Raw genomic sequence first — 26188 nt, 5'->3', positions numbered from 1 at the left:
CTACAGGCTTGTTGTCCTGGCGTTATCACTCACCCTCCCCCACGTCCTCAGTCACACAGGTTAGGAACTCACCGCCTCAAGACAGACAATAGCCACCTTCTACCGCTTCTTTGGTCGTGATGAGTAGTCTGGCTGCATCGTGCAGAGCGGGTTTTAAGCCAAGGTTGTAGAGGTCCCTCATTACCTACAAATTCTTCATCTTTGACGTCAGTTTCCTTGCACTTGGTTTTGCTTCTGCAGCCACTCATTTTCTTCTCATTGGTAAGTGCAGGTGATGTTGTTGTGCCACCTGAACAGCTTGCCATCTGTCACTGAGGAAACTGTGCAGGAGATGGATCAGTTTGGGGGGAATGTCGAGTTGGTGCAGCTGTCCATAAAGAAAATCCGAAGGCGAAGGTGCCTGAGGAATCCCGGAGCTGGAGGAGGAGGTGCAGCAGGCAGTCCACAGCATCCTCTGGGCCCTGTAGGCATATTGGAGGGAGTCCAGTTGTTGGTTAACAATTGGCAGGATCGTGTGTGGCAGCAGATTTTTCAGGCTCTACATTATTATGGATTTGAGAGTTGTGTGGGTCTCGGTTTTTGTGGGCACTGGGATTATTGCTGCGGTTTTCTAGAAGGTGGGTATTGTAGCAGACCGGTAGGATTTGCAGAGGAGTGAGTGAAGAATTGGTGAGAGTACCATGGTGCAGGTTGGGGGCACCCTTGCAGGGATGGCGTCAGGCTCCGAGACCTTGCCTGGCTTACACTGGCTAAGCTGGTTTATTGGGGTCCAGTGGAGGGAGGGCTCTCAACTCTTTGACGCATTCGTCTGTGAATGGACTGTGTTTGGGCTCACATCCAGTCACGGTTTTCATCATCTGGAAAGCTGGTTTAGTGTTCACGTTGGTAAATTCATGTTCCATTTCGTCCTTAAATTTCAGTTTGGCTTCATTTTTGATGTTGTGGTCTTTGAGCCTGAAAGCTTTATGCTTCTATTTCAAGCTCTGTTTTTATTTGAGGAGTGATCCAGGGTTTGGAGTTAGGATATTTCTTTATATAGTTTTGACTGGTATGGTGGTATTTATGCAGAAATTGATATAGTCCATAATGACAGTGACCCTGTTATTCAAGCCTTGGTGCTGTGCTGTAGGATTGTGACATTTAACTTCCTGTTTGTACAGCGGTAGTAAACAGATAACATCATGGTCTTCAAGTCCGAGTGGTGGGTATGAACGGCCACGAAATGCAATGGTAATGTTACAGTAGCACAAATCCAAGATATTTTCCCTTCTGGTGGGAATGTCCACATACTGTTGAAATGACGGCAGAACATTGTCCGGTCTGCAACTGTTACAATCCCCCAAGATAAACAGCAGGGCTCCAGGATACTAAGCCAATATAAACAACAACTCTAAGCAGTACTGGAAATGGATACTCCATTTCTAAAATGCTTTCAATGGACATGTGAATCATAACAGAGATGGAGCTTTGGTGGAATGGCGTCAGTATGCTGTGATGTAGTTGTCAGATCTACGGCTGCGACTAATGATTTTTAATTTATCGATTAAACTGTTAATTGCTTTCTTTTTAGTTTAGTTGTTTTTAGATTAGTTGTTTGGTCTGTGAAATGTCAGAAAATTGTGAAAAATGTCCCCAAAGTCCCAAGATGCAACCTTAAATGTCTTTATTTGGCTCGTCCAACAGTCCACAACCCAAAATATTCAGTTTACTGTCTATACTGTCTATACTGTACTATAAAAATAGTTTGCAATTAATTTTCTGTTGATCATCTAATCAACTAATCATTGCAGCTCCAGTCAGATCATTCAGTTTGTCTCCTCCCCAAACCTTTCTGACTCTGAAATCCAACAATTTTTACGATTCTACAATAAACTTACTTTAGAATAAATTACAGTAAGTTCACTGTTACTTTAGAGTAACTAACTGGCAGCAATTGATAAGTAACTTACAGTAAAAATCAATTACAGTAAGTTTACTGTGTTTTTACGTAAGAGTAACTAATTGGCAGCAATTAACAAGTAACTTACAGTAAAAATCAATTACAGTAAGTTTACTGTGTTTATATTTACAGTAGCACTATTGTAACTGTAAAATGAAATTCAGTAATATAATGATACTGTATCTACAGTTACAGTAGCTGTATGCAACTGTAAAATAAAATACAGTAATTTTAGGTTACTGTGTATCGAGTTACAGCACCAGACATTTTGCAGTAAATGAGATTACAGGTTTTTCATGTAATGCTGTAAACTTTCAAACTGCACTTTAAAATGTGTTTGACATGCAGAGATACAAACGTTCACACACAATCACACTCACGTACGCCACACACATACTTGCACAGAGATATACACATAACCACCCACAACCATACACAAAAATCAGGAGGTGATCGAGATGTTTATGTTTACAGTTTCCATTCGCAGCTCGAGCAGCAGGAGTGTCTGCGCAGGTTTTTCCTTCCAAACAAACACTTCACCAGGTGATTTCACTGATTAACACACTTTCTGCCACAGAGGAGGAACTAATCAGTGAAATCACTTGAGTCTTTGGTTGGAGGGAAAACCCCGCATACATTCTGCCCTCCGTGGCACATGGTTAGACACCGCTGAGCTATTGCTGTTACTTGTTCAGACATGTTTGGATAAAACAATTTTAAGACTGAATAAAAAAAAAAAGCAAAACTTAAATTGTACAGCTGGAGTTGTGTGTGTGTGTGTGGTTCTTTGAAGAACTGTAGTTCTATCAATGCATTCAAGGCCAAATTAAAAAATCAACTAAAGACGAATCAGCTGTGTGACCACTGAGCCTAGTTTACATTATTAATTTTTAATTGACATTGTGGGTGATGTGCTGTTGTATGTAGCTTTGTATTTTGTATAGGGTGTTTTTTGTTTGTTTGTTTGTTTTTTGTTTTGTTTTGTTTTTCTTTGTACTGTTTGTTGTTGTGCTGTTGTATGTTTTGATTATAATGGATTATGGATGCAAATTAGCTTCAAGCTAACTCCGGTGCAGTGCATCATCCATGCTTAATACTGCACACTGTCCTGTTCAATAAATCAAGTAGTATTCTGACAGTATTCTGAACTTGAATAAATAATTTAAAAAATCATTAGCCTATGAGTTATGCATAAGTATAATTTTTGAGTTGGTAGATTTTTATTCAATTAAGTACTATTGAATCAGGATAATTAGTTATGGAGAAACTAAAAACATTACATATGTTAATCAATATTTTTAAGCACAGTGCACTCAAATGAATAACTTGTAATTTTTTAACAATTACTTAACAACATTTGCTTAGTTGACTTATTGGGTTTTACAGTTTTACACTCAAATCTGAGAACTGTGATGACGCCACGCTGAATGCATGGAAGTTGTTGGATAGTATTAAATTAATAATCCAGTTTCCATTTCTGCATTTGGAATCAACATTATTGATCTTTATAACCTGAAAACCCAAATCATTTCACTGCACATTTGCACTGTATATCAGTACCTTCATTGTAGTAGAAGCAACACTACCTTTGGAAACCAGTACAAGAAGAACTCAGATCCTTTACTTCAGTGAAAGTGTCTGACACAAATATTTAATCCTTACTTCATTTTGTACCTGACTTTGTTGTGATTTCTAACTTCAGTATCTTCACCCAGTTTAATATCTTGACTCATATAGGTGTGAAGTATCTCTGTGGAAACATTGAGCTTCCCATCTGAAGCATAGCTCGCCGTGATCGTATAGTGGTTAGTACTCTGCGTTGTGGCCGCAGCAACCCCGGTTCGAATCCGGGTCACGGCAGTATTTTGAGGAAGCCGTATAATCCACAGAGGAGACCCCAAAGTCCCCATATGAAGTTGAAATGAGTGAAGTCATACACAGTGGTGGAAGAAGTACTCGGATCCTTTACTACAGTAAAAGTACCAATACATCATTGTAAAAATACTCCATTACTGGTAAAAGTACATAAGTATTATGAGCTTGATGTAGTTAAAGTATTGCAGTAAAAGTACATAAGTATTATGAGCTTGATGTAGTTAAAGTATTGCAGTAAAAGTAGTGGTTTGGTCCCTCTGACTGATATATTATTATATATGACATCATTAGATTATTAATAGTGAAGCATCAGTGTTAGAGCAGCATGTTACTGTTGTAGCTGCTGGAGGTGGAGCTAGTTTACACTACTTTATATACAGTTAGCTAGTTTAGTCCAGTGGTTCCCAACCTAGGGGTCGGGCCCCTCCAAAGGGTCAGCAGATAAATCTGAGGGGTGGTGAGATGATTAATGGGAGAGGAAAGAAGAAAAAACAAAGTTCTGATACACAAATCTGTTTTCAGTTTTTGGACTTTTTCTCTAATCTTTGATTTTTGCTGAAATATTGGATCATTTGAACATTTATTGAAATGAAAGCATGTGAGAAGTTTAGAGGGAAAAATCACTATTTGGTGGAGCTGTTAACAACTCATAGACATGTGAAATGTGACCCCGACTACACACTGCTTTTTGTAAGACGTCAAAAGCCCAAAAAGGTTGGAAACCACTGGTTTCATCTTTAACAATGTGTTATATTTTAAAAGCTTGTTATATTATCCATTGTTTCAAATCTTCATCTGAAAAGTAACTAAAGCTGTCAAATAAATGTAGTGGAGTAGAAAGTACAATATTTCCCTCTGAAATGTAGAAAGTAGCATCACATGGAAATACTCAAGTAAAGTACAAGTACCTCTCGTACTGTACAGTACTTGAGCAAATGTACTTTCCACCACTATTGTAAACTGATATAACAGAAAGGTTCAGATTAAATGGAAAGCCAGTTCACTACAGCTGAAACACACAATACAAGAACCTTGTCAAACTCTCAGAGCATCCGACTATATGCATGAATCTGTTAAATATGTCAAGTTGGTTTAAATGACATTAAATTAGATGAAGCAGCAGACTGTAACATGTCCCATAAGTTTAAGAAATATATTTTATCAGAAGGAAACAGTGAAGTTTAAAGTTAAGTAGAAATATAGGCAGAAAATATATGGAATATTATTTTACTATATTACTGTTTTTTTAAAACTATTTTACTATGTTATGAGTCTCACACACAAAAAATAGGTGGAACACTAAAAATGTTACAGACTACTATATGAATATGATACATTATGACTTAATATTGAGTAATTAAAAGGTCATTAAGGCAGAGGTGGAGCTCGGGCTCTGATTGGCGGGAGGGAGGTGTCAGGCTGAGGGGTGGGGGCAGCAGCAGAGGGTGCAGGGTGGAGGTGGGGGCGGGGGAGGGGTGGGGGGGGGGATCCCTTCACTGCGCCCGGACACAGTCTGTCCAGTGCGTAAAGAGCGCAGAGCAGCGCAGCACAGAGACTCTCCAAACTGTGTTCCTCCACCGCCGCGCCGGGATTACTTGATTCCTCTCCGTCTGAACAGACCTGCTCTCTAAATGAAGCTTGGCTCTTCTTCGTGATTTCTTCGCCATGAGCTGCTTGGATGTGATGTACCAAGTGTTTGGTCCTCAGCCTTATTTCAGCTCCTACAGCCCCTATCACCACCAGGTATGGATTATAGCTTTTTAAATAAGCTCATACAGTATTTATCTCCGCAGTATGTGCTTAATATGCGATCGAATGCACTGAAAACTTAAGTATTCACACCTGAAAGTCCGTAACACCGACAATTAAAACTTAATTACATGTAAATATTGGAGATTAAACCGCCACTAGCTGCTCCTGCCGATGCAGCTGTCAGCTATGGATGTTGTATAAAACTTTATTTTCAACTCTTACAACTTCCAAGACCACTTATTATCCTCTAAATATCCAAAAATGTTCATCATATTTATTTTAACAACTTTCTTTAGAGATCATCTTCAGCTTCAAACGGCCGTAAACAGATGGTTTGTTGCTTCTCTCTGCGCTAATTTTAGTCAGTCATAAGTTTAAAAAGTGTCATTGAACGTAGGGCGTTATTGTTATAAATAATATTTGTTGTTTTTTCCCCATTAATAATCATGGCAGATTAGATTTATTCAACTCAAAACTTTCGTGTTTTGCTTTTATTGAGTTTTTACGACACTGTTTTTATTTTTCTCTAAACTACTCTGCTGGTTTTCCAGCCATAACTGACCGGAAAATAATAATTATTATTAATAACTTGTCTAATTACAGACTGCTGAACTAACTTATGAGTCAAACCTATAATTCAGGATTTAAATGATTATTAATACCGATCATTTTTTTGTCTGTTGATATAAATAGTAGCCTAATAACAGCAACTCTGAAGTATCACAGATGTTTTCAGTCACATTAGTGTCTGTAAGCGGCTTCATGCTTGTGAGTGAACAGTTGGAGAGCAGCAGGGATTTTTTTTTTTTTTTTTTTTGTATTTTTTCTGAGGCCTTTCCAGAGCTGTTAAAGGGCTTTTTTCACTCTCTTAAAACCTCTCAGTCAACATCCAGCAAATATTTCACATAGTGCCAAAACTCACTTTGTCTGTCACCTAAACAGCAGAGTTCACACTACAATATATGCTGCACTACTGTTACATTTACAGCTAATTATATATATATATAATTATTTATTAGAATTGTTTAGTAAGTTTGTCATTAAAAAGTACATTTAATGAATAACTTCACATTTTCACAGTTTTACACAGTTCACAGCTTTAATATTAGTAACATCATCTTTACTTTGAATGATTTTTTTTTAAAAGGCTTTTGAGTCATCGTGTGTAGCAGAAATGAGTAACTGGAAACTTATATTTGGAAACAACACTCACCAAACACCTTATCGAGGCCTTTACTGAGGTCGTTGTGGATGGTCGTGTACTGGAGTGCAAGAGTTACGTATATTGAAAAATGTTCCTAATATTTTGTCCACTCTGTTATACATGAAGGACACCGGTACACCACCACCACCACTACTACACTACGACCTCAGTGATAAAGTAGAATTATCACCTTTCTGTCGACAAAAACTAAAAATGTATAAGCGTCATAAAAGTAGGATTTACGGCGGAGCTGCTGTGTTGGATTAGATTAAAGTGCACAGGTGTTCCTAATAACGTCTGCTGTCTGACTGTATCTTTGTACTGCAGTTTATAAGGTGATATAGTGGCAAATTAAAAGCTGAACTATCATGTGTGTTCATTACCCCCAAAATCAATCAGGGTACATTTTGATCAGGGCGTTTTTATTTTTCATTTTTTAAATAAAAGCTGCTTTGTTCTTGCTGTAACATCTGTCTTCATATATAGTTATATCATTTGTGCCAGTTTGAAGATAAACAGACACCTGTTGTGTCCTGAAAAGTTCCAGAAACTGATTTTTATGAGGTTTAAATGTCTTTATAGTTGCTAAAATACAAATGTGAGCATGCCAACAGGACACTAGATACACTTTGTTCCACAGTTTCAGAAGTTACACTCTCTATAAAAACCTGCATGTCCCTTTCGTAGAAACTGGCCTTGTATTCCAAAATGCAAGACCCCCAGGACGGCAGCAGCCGGCTCGGCCCCCTGGGTCCCCCGGGGCCCCTGGCGATTAAAGAGGAAGACAAGGAGCTGCCGCCGGGCGCCGAGTACCTGAACTCCCGCTGCGTCCTCTTCACTTACTTCCAGGGTGATATCAGCGCTGTGGTGGACGAACACTTCAGCCGAGCCCTCAGCCAGCCGGCGGCGTACCCCGCCTCGACCAGCCACAAGGCCGTAAGAGGTGTGTGTGTCTGTATGTGTGTGTGTGTGTGTGTGTGTGTCCTCTCACTGAGTGCTTGTCAGAGCAGGGAAGCCACTAAAAAAAACAGCTTTAATTCTCCAGTGAAACCAGAACGATGAAGTGCTTTTAGAGGTAGAAGCTCTGGTGTGAGTGTGATATGAATTTATGTAAATTTAGTTGCTGCTGTCGTGTGTTTCTTTTCTTTTTTTCTGCTGTTGATATTGCAGCACTGAGCTCTTGATCTCCGTGACACTCGTTCGAGTATCCAGATGCAAATAAATAGAGAGAAATTTCGGTCAAAACTACAAATTTAAAAAAACAAAATCTTCACAGTTTGCTCTGGATTTTTGATGCCTATCGCACATTCAGACTGAAGCTGCCGTTCAGGCGTCTTTTGACCTTTTTCCTGTAAAAAGAATTGAAAAAATAAATTTGCTTCTGCAACAGTTTTCATACCGGAAAAGAAAAAGCATTTAAGATAATTTTGGGACGTTAAAACTCTCCTCTGAAAACAGAACAATTCCGTATAAAACTGTAAATCTACTCGTGTGAAATCTAAACAAAGTGTCACCGTCATATAGACGATCATATACGATCAATAAGAATGAATAATTTCCTTAATATCAGAAACTAGAAATCAGTATCTGCGTCCTAACCTGCTGTAATTCTGCTCTTTCTTTCATCACAGCTGGAATATAAATGTTTATGAGCTTCAGCTTTTGTTTATTATTGAATCCGTCACTTTTGTTTTATGGCATCAGCAGAAAGAGAAAGTGAGCGTATTTCGTTTTTGTTTGACCTTGGTTTGATGGAAATATAAAGTCAAACAAAAAAATAATGGATTCCTGCGAATAACACACATGTTCAGCTCTGAAAGGAATGTGTGAATGTGATATTGAGAAATCGACTTATTTTATCCGTAGCTGTGAGGAAGACTGTTTTTTTTTTTTTTTACAAAGGATTCAACGATTTTACTCAGTTTTTAGTTGTTTTATGTAAAGACAGAAATATCTTACAGGTTCAGATTAGTGACATTTTTCTTTTATTTTTTCATTTTTTGGTCAGTTTTGCTTCTCAGTATTTGGAGTTCTGCGTTTTGCCAGAAACATATGAGGTGTCTTTCAATAATATGAATTAATTCTCAGGGATTTTTTTTTTCTTCTTCCTTTTACTGACATTTTGTTTGAGTTCATGTCGAGCTGAGGTGAATTTCTCCTTGACATCCCCTTAATTGATGATTCTTTTATTATTGGTCTCTGTCAGCTGCAGAAATAACAAGACGCTGAAATTAAGTCAGCATTTAAAGCTCGCTTTTCATGAATATAAAGGAGTAATAAAAACACAAACAATAGGATGATTGTCTTTTTTTGTCAGTGTTTTTTTCCTCCATTTTTTTTTTTTTAATTTGGGGTGAATCAAACACAAAATCATTGTTCCTTAGTTAACAGCGAGGCTTTTCATTAAATCTCTTTTCATGGCCGTTTCACAACCTCTCTGTAAACTGGTGAGTTTTGAATCCAACCAGAATTTTAAAAAAGGCAATAAGTTCAGTTTTTACTGCTTCATTATCATAGAATGACTAAACAGTATTTCCAGAGTTTGGGTCAGGATCAGGAGTGGAGGAGGAAAATCTCTAGACATTTCAAATTTTCTAAAATTCAGACCTGTTCATAAATGTGTGGATTATTTTCATTATATATTAATTTGCAGACAATTTTCTCCCATTATTCAATTGTTTTGGCTATAAAATGCTATAAAAGTGTTTAAAAACTGCCATCACAGTCTCCCAGATCTCCAAGGTCCTCCTTTTTTTTAACCAGCCCTCCAAAACCCGTTAACAATGATATAAAACAGAGAAACGCAGAAATAAATCACATTTAAGAAGCTAGTAAGAGAAAATAGTCGCCATTTTTTGCTCGAACAGTGACTCAAACAATCAAAATTGCACAATATAAGATGAATAAGATATCGTCAAAAGACACATTTTAAGAGGAATAGTTTTATAATTGGGTATTATGGATGCAATACTTTACTGAAAGCTTTGAAGAAGAAAAAACCTACCTTGTGGACTTTGTGATAAGAATTTCTTATCAAACTGCTGTTTCCAAGGTCAAGACCTCAACCTCAAGTTTTAAAATTGCAACTAAAATGTGCTGTTATTTGCTACTTTAGGCTAACTTAACAATTAGTTACTATTTGGAGAAAGTAAACAAGCCTTCTTTATAATGTAACAGTGTGGATTTGTGTCTCTGCAGATGGATCATTCCCTATGAGCCAAAGAAGTTTCCCTCCGTCTTTCTGGAACAGTTCCTACCAGCCGTCAGTCTCCTCCGCGCTGGGCAGCGCTCTGTCAGCCCCCCACACAGAGCTCTCCTTCCCCGGGGACCCGTACTCCTCCGCCTCCCTGCACAGCCACCTCCACCAGCCCAGCCCCGACGCCTGGCACCCGTCCCATCACCACCACCATCACCACCACCACCCTTACTCACTAGGTGGCGCCATAGGCACCCAGGGTTCGGCCTACCCGCGTCCGGGCGTGCACGAGATGTACGGCACGGCGTTCGACCCGCGCTACAGCTCGCTGCTGGTGCCGTCGGTGAGGCCTCATCACCGCCTGACGTCCGGCAGCTCGGTACCGGGGCCCAGCACTTCGCCCTGTGACCTCGGGGGGAAGGGGGAGTCGGGGACGGGGTCGGGTTGGAGCGGCACCTTCACAGGAGCCAGCGCAGAGATCGGACTCAACATGGACACAGGTATCAGACGTCATTCAAAACTTACGATAAAACAGCCCAGAGGTGACAGATTTTGGTTAAATTAAAGTTCTTATTCTTATTTCAGCAAACACTGGAGGGGTCTAACACAGAAAGTTTGTTAAGGAAAAAGGGATTTAAAGGAGCACACCACCGATTTCATACATGACAGTTTACTCATAATGAGGATTACTAATCAGCCTGTGTCTACTGCGACCCTGATGACGTCATTGTGATGTCATCACAGTTATCTCAGCCTGGGGACTAAAAAAGTACACAGAAAGTTTGAAGGACGTGGTGATTACCAGTCAGGGAGGGCGTAATTAAAGTTGTACATTTTTGAATCTTGACTAATCCTAAAAGTCAGAATTGCAGATCCACTAACTTTACAAAAATGTCATCATTACCCCTTTTAAAAAAAAAAACAAAAACATGGCAGCCCACTGAACATGTGTTGGATCTTCCGTCAAGTAGATGTCAAATTTTAGTGCCCTGCAACAAGGGAGCTGGAAGTAGGGGGTCCAAAGGGTCACTGACCTCACCCACCCCTCCCCCACCCTCCCCCCATGGTTATGTTTAGGCACTGGGTGCACTGGGTAACAGTTGGGGAAAGATGGTCTTTGTTTATGTCTTTTAATACAGAAAAAAAAGTGTTAATTAACATTTAAGTGACACTAAACTTAAACCCGTTTACCAACATAACTTAATTGGGAAAACAATTAAGTAGTATATGGTCATATTTATGTGTTTGGCTGAAATGAAAAATGAAAGTTGTATTAAAGATATTTAGTATGTAGCTGACAAAGTAACAGCATCAGTGTGACAAAAACCAGAGTTAAACCTGTTTCCTTGCCTCAGATCAACTTACCACAAGTGGTTTCAACCAACAAACTGACTGTCAATCAGCGCCTTAACACCAGCTGTCAACTTCCTTTTTTCTGTTGCTGTTGCTCGCTTTCATCCCCTCTCTGCCTCGAGCGATTCCTCCTCGCTTTTATCAACAAGACATTTGCATTTCTTTTTCTAATCTCTCTTTTCTTGCTTTTCTTTTTTTCCTCCTTTCTTTTCCTACACTCTCAGGTCTGCAGGCACAGGATAAGACCAAGGATTTGTATTGGTTTTAGAGACTGCTGAGACCCCCCCCACCCCCCACCACCCCCATACCCCTCCCAACCCCCCCCCCCTTCCCTTCTCTCCTACTTCAGCTGTAGCCTCTTTTCCTCCACTCCTGCTCTTCTCTGTTGCTCTGCTGCTGTTATGGGGATGACTGACAGAGAAACTGACGGCAGTTCTGTGCTGTAACGGCTTCTGGTCTACTTGCAGCTCTGTGTTACGGCGGACTGTGCAGCAGCAGCGCAGCCCTGCTGAGCTGAACGCCGCCGACAGTGTGGATAAGAAGCAAAGCGAGCGTGGAAACACAAAAAAAAAAAAAAGTGGGACTCGCAGAAGAGGAGCGAGAGAATCTGATCTTGACGGATGTGGACAAAGACAAGACTCTTTGTGCTTCTGTAACAGGCAGGGACAACATTCCTAAACTGGAAAAAGTCTGGGGACAGACGGACAGAGACACATGTGTTGTCAAACTCCAAAAGACAAGCGCTTGAAGGACTTGGCAGGACTTGCCTCACTGGGACAACTGGGCTACAGACACTGGGAGTGTTATGGCTGGAGGAAAGGCCGCGTTGGTGTTGAGGAGGCCGCACAGCAAGAATTTGGCAGAAGGAGAAATCAGGAGTCCAAACGCTTTGGTTTACATGGAGTATTGGTTCAATGTCAACCATAAAAAACCCTTTGTCAGTATGTGATGGCACCGTAAAAAAATTAAATTAAATTAGTTTTGGTTATTGTTTTCAACTGATATCAAAAGATATCTAAGTCACAAAGTGTTGAAAAGCAACAAAAAACTATGTGTCCCATTTCCACACACACAGAAACACCAGGTCTAAGCAGTATGTGGTGTGTTCACACTGGCAAAATAAGCAACAGGAAGATCTTGCAAAATAAGAAAAGAAGTATTAAATTCTTGAAAAAAAAAACCAACAACAATGTGTTTTCTTTGTGAAGTTGAATTGGCTTTCCAAAGTGGCAGTTTGACGTCTATCATCACACACAAGTACAAAGTTAAATACATGGAGTTCCTCTTTACTAACTGCAGAAACAGTTACTACAGTATAAAACATGACATTTAGTTTACTAGTAGTATAAAACTGGATCACAGTTTTTGCTTCAGTTGGTGCCACATTCACACATCCAACATCTATTCAGTGTAACGATGTTTGTTCGGCTGTGACCGATAAAGCATCGGTTTGGTGATTCGCTGTTCAAAAGACGTCTTTGCTGAATCTGGTTACATATAACAATCTGTGCAACATATAAAACCCTTCAGTTCACATCTTCTACTGTAGACAGACAGAAGAAGCAGAACAATGTTGATATTTATTAAGCACAGTATATGTTTTAGAGCTTACAGCGTTAAAGGACCAGTGTGTAGAATTTAGTGGCATCTAGTGGTGAAGTTGCAGATTGCAACCAACTAAATACCCCCCCCCCCCCCTCCCTTGAAGTGTATAGGAGAACCTGCAGAGGCTGTGAACAATGCGAAAGTTCCTTCCTGGAACCAGTGTTTGGTTTGTCCATTCTAGGCTACTGTAGAAACATGGCGGTGCAACATGGCGGGCTACCTATGTAGATATAAAGGTTCATTCTAAGGTAACAAAAACCACAACGATTCTTATTTTCAGGTGATTATACACTAATTAAAACATATTTATGGACATTATCCTCCATCTCTGCCAATAGATCCCCCTAAATCTTACACACTGGTCCTTTAAATGTTGAACCGTAACAACAGAAACAAAATATCAATTAATTGAGAAGTAAATTGACAGAAAATTAATCAACGAAAAATTTTCTTCTTTACTTTTTCAAGAAAATATGCTTCTTAAGATCTTAAATGTGAAAATTTGTTGCTTTTTTCAGTTTAAATCGAAGGTCTTTGGGTTGTGGACTGTTGGTCGAACAACACAAGCAATTGCAAGATGTCACTTTATTCTCTGGGAACCTGTAAAGGACATTTTTAAATATTTTTTCTGACATTTTATAGACTATAAAGTGGACGGCTTGAAACAGCTCTGTGAACAACAGCTAACTATGTAATCTACTTTTTTTTTTTATCCAACTTTAACCAAATTTGAACTTAGATGTTTTTTGATCTGCTAGTCACCAAATCCACGCTGCTTTCTGATCATCTTCCTGCCTCCTTATATTAAGAGATGATTAGAATAATTAAAATACAGATATGATCTACTGTTGATTAAGAAACTGCTCAGTTCAGAACTGTTTTATGGAGTATAAATTAGCCTTTAGCCCACAGCTGCAGGATGGATGTTTTGATGACTCTAACTGGAGAAACCGCCGCCACCACAACATCTCTACTTACCTGCCTGCAGAGCGGACCGGACTCTTTGTCCTGGACATTTATGAAACGTTAACTCTGCGGCGAAAGCAGAGATGAAAAAAAAAAAAAAAAAAAAAAAAAACATCACCATGACTGTGTCAACAAAAGAAATGTGTACTTCACACCAATGGCTGCTGAGAGAAAGAGGAGGGGTCTCTGATGAATGAGGAGAACGACGGCTATTTGAAGCCACTTGACTCTTTCTCTCCCTGCTCCCATGCAGCTGTCAACGACAACTGCTCTTCAACTCAGTGAACACACACACACACACACACACACACACACACACACACACACACACCGTCCCCACTGTGCAGTGTTCAAGCCGGGCCTATGAACTTAATAAAGGGAGCATTTAGTGCGAGCTGGATCCTGCCCTACTGGGACAACTGGTGTGATATACGTAAGTGAAGGGAGCAGAGGACACACACAACTGTCAAATGGTAATTTGTGAGTGTGTATGTATGTATGTATGTATGTGAGGGCATGTGTCCATTTCTGTACTTACAAGGACCAAACCATCAGGATAATCCAGTCTTTATCCATTTTTTTTATTTTATTCCCCTGAACGGCTACTAAATTTTTTTAGGGATTTGGATATGAATCAGTGTTAGGATAAAGTTAGGATTAGTGGTTGAGAGAAGGGTCAAAGGATACATATTTTTGCCACATTAGCAGCAAGTTATAGAGAGCTGAAGTCATGACGTCACGTCTGGTTCGCCTCCGTTCCACTGCTGTCACTCGTTCAACATTTCTTTCATCGGTCTTTGTGACAAAGAAGCGTGTTTCAGGAGTTTATTTTCTATAATTTCATTTAGCAGCTGTTGCTATTTTAACAAAGTCAAACAGAAATAAACTACAGCCCCCATTTAAGAAACTACAAGCCCAGCAGCGCGGGTACTTAACATCACCATCCATTAAACTTCCCGCATTTTCTTCTGCAGCCATTGTTGCTGTTTGTAGCTGTAATCTGTGTGAAGACTTGAACAGCGTCTGCTCCTCTCTGACGTGTCTGAACTCGCCGCCAAACCTCTCTGCTCGCTCACGGACTCGTCTCTTCTGTTGAGCCGTGACGTTTAACCTGCAAACGTTCCAGGACTTCTGGGAAACAATGTTCATTAAAGGACGCTAAAAGCATGAATATTGAATAAACAACAATATTAGATGGTCCTGACAGAAGTCATTTCAGTCTTTAGGCCACACGACATGCTGGTAGGAAAGGTTCTGTTCCACGGCTGGATTTATTGTTATTAGCATAGTTACAAATGTGGAAATGGGATTTTTTTAATGAGGTTTTCCTACTTCTGGAACAGATTCCTGAAGTTCCGGTTTGACTTTGGCTCTCCGTGTTGATCCAGACTGAAATGTCTCAGCAACTATTGATTGATCAGGTTGATTAAATTTTGTTCTGACATTCATGTTCTCCAGAGGATGAATCCTACTTTTACTTTGGTGACCTTTGACCTCTAGTAGCACCTTGAGGTCCACATTTGTGGTTTCGGGTAAAACGTCTCCACGATGGATTGATTGTTCAGACATTCATGTTCCTCTCAGGATCAATTATAACTTTCAGTTCAAAATTTTGATTTGTCCGATACTGTTTATGACTAAAAACATTCCCATCAGCCTCAGCTGTACTTTGTGTTTAGTGCTAATTAACAGACACATTCATTCAGCTTTGTCACAGAGTCGCTAGCATGGGTTTAGCCTTTTATTATATTATTTTATTGTCTGAAGAGACAAAAAAAAATTAATTATCCTGCTTTCAAATATTGTCTGTGTATCTATAACCTGTAAGACTTTATGTCGTCATGCTTTTAGACTTCCACTATCGTCCATAAAACGCATGAAAGACATACTGTTGCACTTGGTGACACATTATTAATTAATTATAACGAACACGGCTGGTGTAGTTTATTCTTTAAGAGGTTTGGAGATGCATTTTCTCAGTGTCATGGCAGACAGACGTGACTGTGCAGCTCAATCACACAAGTGGCACCGCAAAGTTAATTCACTCTCAAGTTGAAGACATAGCAGTTAGCAGTGGCTAACACTGGTTATTAGCTAGTTTTGTTTTATGGCAAAATATATATGAGAAAAGAAAATGTTAGCTTCTACTATACATTTTTGATGTCCTCTCCGTTCCCTAAAAGTTCAACACTGTCGAAACTTAATGTCAACGGTGCAAAAAAAGCTGTGTACACATTTTTTTTGCGCTTTTTTAAACAAATTTTGCAAGTTGAAGCATCTGAAAGCAATAAACTACAGTTGCTGTGTCCATCACGATGAATGAATATGTCACTCAATGCAACGATACGGCTCTTTTATGTGTTTTTAATATATTTTTTTAGAGTTTTACGGGACAGAGACAGAAACAATATGAGGCTGTGGCTACAAAGAAGACTTGTTAATAATAATAAAAAGATAAAGAGGTTCAGGTTTTGTCTTTAGAAAATCAATAAAGCCAGTGAAGGTCCTTTCAAGTATAGTAATACATTCATGTGTGTGTGTGTGTGTGTGTGAGAGAGAGAGAGAAAGAGAGAAACTGTGATATAAATATTTTGTATTGTTATTTCTTCCAGGTACATACTGTAAATCAACAGTCACAGCATGCAGCGGTGTTCTATGTGAATATATTAATATATTGCCTAAAGTATTGTTTCTGTTGATCTGGCTCCAGTGTAAAGTCTTTGTATGTATTTGCTGTATGATTGTATAACTATAAACACTCGGCCGTCTCCTCCGTGGCTGCTGTGTCAGTTTTCTGTAAATAATGTCTGAAAGGAGAGAAATCTGAATCTATGAAATGCCAAAAAGGGGAGTTACACCATTAGCTTTACTACTGAGTAAATAAAGCACTGTTTGATGTTAGTGTTTGGTTGTGGTTATGCTGCGCTCTCATTAAAATCACAATATTATTACAGAAATAATATTACATAGAGAGGCTAGCCGAGGCTTATTGTAGCCTCATGTCTCTGCTTTTTTAGGTTTTTAAATTCAGTAAAATTATTTATTATTATTTAAAGTAATAAAATGCCTGTTGACAGTCTTGAGTGTTGTGTTCCAACCAAAAGTTTCACATGACAACATTAGTGAAGATTTAATTAAATTTATGAGAATAAGTTTTTTTAAAAAAAACCCACAGTTTTTGGGGGAAAATAAACATGTTAAATTAATCAAAATGTGTTTAATCAGAAACTGGTGGCGTCCAAACTACAAGTAAGTACACATGGTTCAGGATTTTATTGAAATCTAAGATTCAGATATCCAGATAGCAAACAAACAGCACTTAAAACATCACTTTTTTTTTGCAGAAATATGATCCTCAAAAGGTATTTTAAGTCCCTGTATGGTCGACCTACACAGGTGTTTTCACTTATTGTGGATAATAAAACTGTTTGTCAGGAGAATCGGGATGAACAGACAGTGACCTGACTCTCCTGATAGTTATTTTTGCACCTATTAATGTGGGAAAACTTACATTTTAATCATTTTTTTAATGAAGTTTGGTGACCAGAATAACTCTAGAGAGGAAGACTAATCAGCAAGAATAATTGAAAACACCTGTGATGAGTGTAAAAACCCTTTGAGCTGCACTGAAAAGATTTGTTTTCCTCATCATCTTCAATCTTGCTCATTCTGAAAAAAAGAGGCTGCAAGCTAGCAACCGTCACCAACAACCCGGAGACGACACAAAACACCATCACTTCATGTGCGCTGAAGAGTTTTCCAGGTGTTGCACCTGTCGTCTAGAGCAGCAAAATCTTTCATGTGAATGAAAACATTTATTATTACTGCATGCACGTATTTGGTGAGTCTCATGCCAAGAATTCCACTTTTTCATCTGATGCATATTTCACAGTCAGATCATGGGACACTGAACCTCTCGACGAAACAGGTTCACATTCCGTGAAAGGTGCAAATTCATTGTGCCGTTTTCTTCTCTGATGATCTTTTTTGCCAGTTTTGGCTTCTCATTTTGAAAATTATATTTTCAGACGATGCTATGAGCCAGGATGATGCGCTTTTCTCGGAAAAGTTGGACCTTTTGGGTAAAATATGCAAATTCTCTTTATGACTGTGAGTTAGATGAGAAGTTCAAATATTCTCTAATATGTTAAACATGGTCAAACAAGATGAACCTCCATCTTTTTTCAAGGCCTTCCTCTGTTTCTACCCAAGTCTTATTTTTACACGCTGGATCAGGCAGTTACTATGTTTATTGGGGGGCAGGGGGGGTTCCAGGAATCAGTAAAGCTATTTTACAGAGACAGAGAAACTGTGGCGGTCTCATGCTTCCTAATTTTGTGCACTATTACTGGGCTGCCAACATACAAAAACTTACTGGTTATAAACCCCTGTGACGAACTGGTGCAGCCTAGAGGCCCAATCATGCCACTCATCCTCCCTGTCTGCACTGGTTTGTTTCTCTCCCCCCCCCTCCTCAAACCCCATGGTGATGTCCACTTTAAAGATATGCATACAGTTTGTGCCTGGGGTCTATTAGCAATAACCGCTTATTTACTCTCTCCAGTTTGGACTCTACCTTCACTCTCTGGAGCAGGTTGGGTATCAATTGTTTCAAAGACCTCTATGAGGGTGATATTGTTTCTAGCTTTGACTCTTTATGCCTTAAATTTAATCTGCCATGTTTAAATTTGTTCTGTTATCTTCAGGTGTGTCACTTCGTACGTACAAAGTTTGATTTCTTTCCCTCAAGAATCATTACGGGAGAGACTTTTTAAGCTATTTCCTACTCAGAGGGGGCTTGTATCTGATAGATGGGAGGGGGAACTGGGAATGGAGCTGGCAGAGGATTGGTGGGAGGTGGCATTAGATACTTCATCATCCTGAGCTCGACTCAGTTTGATCCAGCTGACAGTGGTGCACAGAGCCCACTTCAGCAAATCTAAACTGCATGAGATATACCTGGGTTCTGATCCCAAATGTGACCGCAGTCTACAGGCAGATCTCTCACATATGTTCTAGTTTTGCCCAAAACTTGGAACATATCGGTCTTCGATTTTCAATGTACTTGATGTAACAGTTTACAGCCTTGCCCGCTACTGGACATTTTCAGGGCGACATGAAGGCTTTCACAACACTTCTGTCCAGACGAGGAAAACTCCCATCACCCCCTCCCCAATGCTCCGCCTGGCTGAAAGATGTGATGTCATTATTACACTTAGAGGGTCTAGACAGCACTTTTTAAAAAAAGTCTCCACCTGACTGATTTCCTTTGTTTCTACATGATATCATCGGCCTGCAGCGGGAGCTTTTTCCAGTTTTTATTTTGCCTTAATTTATTTAATTTATTTATTTTCCTTCTCCACTTCATCTTTCCTGGCTATCTACTTACTCATCCCATTGTTGGTATCGGTTATCGCTGTCTTGACTCGTAATATGCTACGTTTGTAGAAATGTTGACATGATACGCAATTCACACGTTGAAACATATATGTTCAACGTTTCTATGGTTTGCAGAAACGTTCAATACCAACGTTTTCTTCTGGCGACTGGGTTGTGTTTACTTATGCTACATGGTCGAAGGTCCAAAACATGAGGTGAACGTACTTAAAATGCTCCCTGAAAGTCAAAAACCAGACCTTCAACCTTCTCTGAACGCATTTGTAATTCTACCTCTACTTCCTCCTCGTGGTGACATCAGATCGTTCGTGCGTGCCCGCATATCGCCGTCCTTCCTGTAGAACCTGTTGCTCAGGTTGTTCACGTCGTCCGCTCACGTATTTTGGATCTGATTCCCCTCCGACATGTACGGATGTTTTTGAGAAGTTTACATTTTGAATATAAAAATAAAAGAAGAAGTGAAATGCCGCTACTATAGTTGACGTGACCTCCTGAGCCGAAGCCTCTGGAGGCCAATCAGAACAGAGCGGGCTCATCGGGACGGAAGCCTTAAAGAGACAAAAGTCACAAAAAACCTGCCTCCGAGCGCCTCTAAAGCTCACTAATTAACAGATTATGTTTCGTTTGTTTTAATCCATATAAAAAGAAGTGTTAAAACATCATGTTGTAGTTTTGCGGGGGGGGGGGGGGGGGGGGGGGGGTTATGTGTCAGACTGTTTCTTGGCCGGGAGCGTTAATGTTTTGGAGTCTCTGCTGGTTGCCTGGCAACAAGCCTTTCTCAAAATGTCAAACAAATTCTTTAAATGAAGCGTATGTAAGATATACGCAGCTATATAAAGAGTGGATATTTATAGGACTGAAACTAAAAGCTGGTTTCATTATCGATTAATCCGCAGATTATTTTCTTGATTAATCAATTATTTGTTTGAAACATCAGAAAACAATGAAACATGCCTACAAAAATATCCAAGAGCACACAGTGATGTCATTAAATGTCTTTTTATCAGAATGTCAAAACAAATTGTCACATTTGAGAACCAGGAATCATCCAATTTATTTGACATTTTAGCTTGAAAAACTTACTTGAACAGTTAATTGATTGATCAAAACAACTGCTCATTAATCAACTAATTGTTGCAGTTCTGGATATTTATATAGGACCTGTGTTTGTGCAGGTACATGACTCCGAGAGAGAGAGACAGAAAGACAAGAAAAGATAGAAATGTGTTATTATTTATGGCTTTAAACATAACGGCGCAGCATCATTTATAACCTGTATGTGGTCACATAGAGGAAAAAAGAGACGAACAGGAGGGAAGGAGATGAAGAGAGAGAAGAAAACCATACAGTCAAATAAAAGACTGTCATTTTTAGCCATATGTTCTGTTTCTCAGAGGCTCTGCGGTGTTTGTGTGCATGTTTTAGCTGAGAGCGAGACAGCTGTAGATTAATATCGGCCTCTGACTTGAGCGATGACGGACAAGGAAAGGGTGGCGAGGTGCCGTCTCTCTCTCTCTCTCTCCATCAATAAAAATCTCCTTTTCTTGCTCTCAGGAACGATTTCTAAAAAAAAAAAAATAAAAAAAAACGAATGCGTCTTTTCACAAAGCAGTCAGAGTTAATTCAGCTCTCCAGCAGAATGGGAAGGAAGGAAGCTGCGTCCAACCTCGTGTGAAACACAGGGTGGAGGTTAAGGACAAGAGCTGCTCTTTAATCAAAGCACAGAGAGGGAAGAAGTGCATTGATTCATCACTTTATTCCAGTAAATTGTCAGTACTGTTATACCCGAATCACACGGTTGAAGCACTGCACGGTTTTTGTGCTTCATTTTAATATGTTGTTACTTTCAAGGGACTTCAAGGAATCAGAGGATGTTCAATCTACAATCAGTGCAATAGAGCTGGACTATTAGTGGATAAAGACGGTCAGAATACAAATCGATACTCTGTTTATTTCTTTTTTTGGGAAATAATTATTAAATGTTTGTTTTCTGTTGCATTTTCGCACCAAAATACACCTTTTTTACTTTTTCTAGTATCTTTTCTGCCTTAATAAAAAAAAAAAAAAAAATCAAGATTTGGTGAATATCTGACTTTTTCCTCTTATAAACTTGATTGTGCATCAGAGGTCTCCGGCCTTTTTTATCCCGAGAGCTACTCGAAAAAATGAAATCTGCAGAGCGACTGATTTGTCCCCTTGAATTTATTAAAGACATATTTTATGACGCTGCTGCTCAACTTCCCAAAAAACAGTTTCCTCACCTTTCTATAAAAGACAATGAGGAAATTATATTTAACAAATTATCTGTTATTTATGATAGGAAATGATGTAGAATAATGTATAAAACTAGTAGCTTTTAAAGGGGGCATATCAAGCTCATTTTCAGCTCTATATTTATATTCTGGGGCTCTACTGGAATATCTTTTCATGATTTACAGTTAAAAACTCCTTATTTTCTTCTACTGGTCCTTTATGCAGCCCCTCAGTTCAGCCTCTGTCTGAAACAGGCCGTTTTAGCTCCTGTCTCTTTAAGTCCCGCCTCCTGATGAGCCCACTCTGTTCTGATTGGTCAGCTTCAGGAAGCTTCCTATAGTTGCAGGATTTCACTTCTTTTTTTCTCCTTCTTTAAACATCTCAAATACAATCTAACATGTTCAAGCCGAAACAGGAACAACACATGAAACAACGTCAGCAACAAAGACTACAGAACAGACGGCTGTTTGTGGGCGTGTGCGAACAATCTGACGTCATCCTGAGGAGGAAGTAGAGGTGACTTTGCAAATGAAGCGTTCAGGGCAGGTTTGAAGCCGACTTTCAGGGAGCATTTTTACATACATTCACCTCAAGTGTTGGACCTTTGATCGTATTTAACATCTGACATCACAACGGTATAAAAATAAGAGAAAATCACAAAAAGCATGTTATCTCCCCTTTAAATGAGAGGTTTCTTCTCTCTGTAAAAGACAAACTTCAGGCAAGAGGAACAATAGTTACTGAACAGTTTCAGCCACCAGATGACCAGATACAGAATTTCTGATATTAACATGAAATTATTGCATTAACCCTTTCATGCATGGTGTTCGCTACAGTGGACAGATATTTGGAAGCCATTTTGAACCATTTCATTTGTAGTTACATGTCCCAACTACCAGGTGTTGAACCCCCAAAGTGTTGTCTACACATCCATCTGAATATCATGTTTTGACTCTATGATTTTGAGATATTGAATCTTGAAATAAATTCAAAATGGCGGAGGGTGGAGGAAATACACCAAGTAGTTCTGGAATATCTGTTAAATACTTTTATTCTCAGAGAAAAAAAAAATCAACTAAATAAGATGTTAGAAATACTTTTATCAAGTTTTTAATTATATTTTTCATGTACATTTTTTTTCTGTGAATGAAAATATGCACCAAAGGGTATATTCTGCCTATTGGGCCTATAACATGTTTTTCAAATGTCCTCTCCATTGTTGTTGTTATTGAATGTTCCTATGTGTATTCATACCATTTGCTCTTAGTAGTAAAATAATATATATAAAAACATATGTTTTTTTTTTCCCATATTGATTTCCATGAATCACTTTTTACTCCGTTGATACATTGTGTCCACTACAGTGGACATAATTCATGCATGAAAGGGTTAAAATGAACTTCTTTTAAATGAGTGTCTTCTGCCTTTTCATGAAACACATCTTTAGGTTAAAAGGACAACAGCATCCATCTTTAAAATGCTGCATATTTGAGGGCTTTATATATGAAGGAGAGATGAACTCTGGGATGTCCGTCTCAAATTTCAAGTACATGACATCACAACAGAGAGAGAGAGAAAAGAGCTGCTATTATTTCTGGTTATATTTAATTCTTCCTCATTCCCTGCTGTAATGATGCAGTTATTCTACAATAGATCAATAGATTCATTTAATCTCCTTGCTTGTCTCCTCTGAAGTCTTCATAGCCGGCTGAGGAATGTGAAGCCTGTTAAATCCTCCTGTTAAAAACCTGCTGTCACATTCACTGCACACACGCTGTAGAGCTTCTGTATTCCTACGCATGTCGCACACTGCATCACGCCGCAGATCAACTGTTTGGGTCAGAAAGTCAGTCTGACAGCGAGGTAAAATGGTGAAAATATTCTAAATATATTGATTTTTTTTAGGTGGCTAAACTACATTTTGCTGCTGCCCCCGTCAACAGCGGTACATCATTTAGCTTCTGTGTCGATACTCCTGTCTGCTTCTCCAAACTGGGAGCATGTTGCAGGTAATACACTGACTATGGAGAAGTACCTCAAACAACCCCACTTCAAAAAATGTGAACAGTTCTTTACATTCATTCCCAACACTCAAATAAACCCGAGTGGCTGCCAGCAACACGAGACATATTTACAAGTATATCGTTTTTTCTTTGCCGTGTTGGAGGAGACGTGCACAGGTTAAGATTTCTGAGCTACATCATCTCTTGGTATGGAGAACATGAGCTGGAAGTCTATTTATACACTGACTTTTATGTAGAAATCTCAATCCCCTCATTAATTTCAGAGAGATCAATACATTCGACAAAGAACATGAGGTTGTCCAGCAAAAAAAAGTTGAACCTCACTCAACTTTTTCCGTAATGCAATAGGACATCTGGCACTGAGACATTCCTGTTGGATATATTTGTAACATGAATGTGAAGTCGAGCCAAGTCAATTTTATTTATATAGCTCAATATCACAAATCACAAATTTGCCTCAGCTGACTTTACAATCTGCATCCTTTAACCTCAGACCCTCGATTCCAATAAGGAAAAACTTGACTGTGATAAAACTTGTAAAGAGTTGTTCTTTTTTTTTTTTAAAAACTGCTTAACAGTCTTTTGATAATCCCTTAAATTAACGGATCTATAGTTAAAGCAGATTTCACGGCCCCACCGATGCAGCCTCGTGTCTTTTTAACGCAGTACCTCGTTCTATTTGAAAGCACTGCATCGCTGCTTCATCACTACGTATCCGCGACATTTTTAAGTTCATTTTTCTGGAGAATCTTCCTGCAGTTTGATTTTATCTGTGGTTGTTTGTATTCTTCAGTGCTGAAAATGAATCTAGTGGGGAAACAACCATCAGAAAAACACTAAGCGTAGTCATGGAAATGACTGAATCACAGGCAAACACAGACAAGGTGAACGAATTCATGAAAATGTAAAGTCTGGTTTCAAAAACAGAAACACTGAGCTACATCAGCTGTCTGATGATCATGTTTATCAGAATCATGCTAATAAACATGATGTGTGACTTAACCTGAAGTATTTTAATCAGCATGATAACATTATTGAAGCTACATAATCAAAAGTCAAAAAACATTTTGCACTCTGAAAGACGTCTCAGAAATCTCCCTTTTTATTAAATTACATAAAGACTTTTCAGCACAGACACTTTGTTCAGTGTGGACGAACTTTCTACCTGCTCAGTGTGACCAGTGCAGGTGGTGCTGATGACACTGATTAGTGCCGACTCATCTAATAGGCCTGGTACAAGTGGCCCAATTCCAATTTTTTGCTCACATGTGGCACAGATCGGATATGTATTAAGAATGTGTAAACAGGAAAAAAGCAGATAGAATCGGATATTGTCAGATTTGTCCGTTTCAGGCCTCAATCATATGTAGAAATAAATCTGATAGTAATCAGATATCTGCCAATAGAACTGTCATCTAAACGGACAGATCGGATTGAAAATGTCACCATCTTATAGTTTTTTTGCATTTTAATGACGTTATTTTCACGTGCACAGCTGAAAAAAACAAAAACAAATTGTTTACTTCCATTTCGGTAACCGAACCCTCATTTACACCATAGACTGTATAAAAATATGGACGTAGTCACCGTGACGTCACCCGTTGGTTTCTGAAGAGCGGTTTTGAAGCTCAAAGCGAGCCGCTCCGGCCGTCGCCATCTTGGCAGTGCGTGACGCTGCCTAACTCCCAGCCAATCAAAAATGGGCAAAGAGGCGGGCTGAATGGCTGAAACAAGCCACCTAGTGGCTGGTGGACCTGTCACTTAAAGCAGCCATGTCCTTCATTATGCAGAACTTTACGGCTTAATAAAATTTAAACGGGTGAGTTATATAAAAATTCACCCCCGTACAGTTGTCATGAAAGAGGAAATTAGCTACAGAGACCAAAACCGTTGTTTGTACCAGGCTGTAAACATGTTTATATCTGCTGTAAAGTTGGACATTTTAACATGAGGGTCAATCCCCACTCAGTTTTGGAGCCTCACGTAGCCATTCAGGGAACTCCACTGTTTTTTGGCACTTCAGCATTGGCTTCATTTTACAGCCCTGGAGGTTGCCGCTTGGTTTACGCATGCAGGTTGTTTCAAGTGTTAAGCAAGCATAAACACAGGTATCAGATATCAGTCACTTGTAAAAGTAGATGTAAACAGACGGTCAGAAAAATTGGTTATAGGCAGAAAATCGGAACAGAGCATCAAGACCTGCAGCGTAAATGCAGCCTTGGAGACACCAAACCAATGAAAAACCAATAGAACCAGTAGAACAGCAAACAGAAACCATGCAAATATACAGATATGCATAATTTACACAAATGAACACATATGTAAACTGAATCAAATAAGAAACTCAAACATCTAAACTGCAACCATCAAGCTGCAGGCCGTCATGCACATTTCAAAATACCAGAAGCTAATTCTATCAGTATATGGATTGTTAAAACTTAAAGCAAAGTGGATTTATAGATTAAAAAGTTTATTCGCAAACGGCATGAATAAACAACATGTTGCAGTTGATGTTTCTCTTGAAAGTGCAGTTGGTTTGAAAATAAGTTGAAGCTGCATAATCAACATTTTTCAAATTAAAGTTGAATCAAATGACTGATGCAGTGAGAAACTGGTTGCATGTC

At 39.1% G+C, this 26188-nt stretch overlaps 1 protein-coding gene and 1 non-coding gene across 2 annotated transcripts; both read left to right on the top strand.

Annotated features, from left to right (window-relative positions):
* The first annotated feature begins 3727 nt into the window (after positions 1 to 3727).
* trnah-gug lies at positions 3728 to 3799 on the top strand. The gene has a single exon. It is a non-coding gene; the product is annotated as a tRNA-His (tRNA).
* A 1520-nt stretch (positions 3800 to 5319) lies between these two features.
* vgll2a (vestigial-like family member 2a) lies at positions 5320 to 12483 on the top strand. Its single transcript, XM_044376420.1, is given in 5 exon segments — positions 5320 to 5557; positions 7458 to 7713; positions 9969 to 10466; positions 11787 to 11816; positions 11819 to 12483. Coding segments are annotated over 5 exon segments (1041 nt in total). The 5' UTR covers positions 5320 to 5479; the 3' UTR covers positions 11998 to 12483.
* The last annotated feature ends 13705 nt before the right edge of the window (positions 12484 to 26188 follow it).

Source organism: Thunnus albacares, chromosome 16 (genome assembly GCF_914725855.1).
Source record: "Thunnus albacares chromosome 16, fThuAlb1.1, whole genome shotgun sequence".
In the NCBI taxonomy this organism is placed as follows: domain Eukaryota; kingdom Metazoa; phylum Chordata; class Actinopteri; order Scombriformes; family Scombridae; genus Thunnus; species Thunnus albacares.
This window is presented reverse-complemented; position numbering and strand designations above follow the sequence as displayed.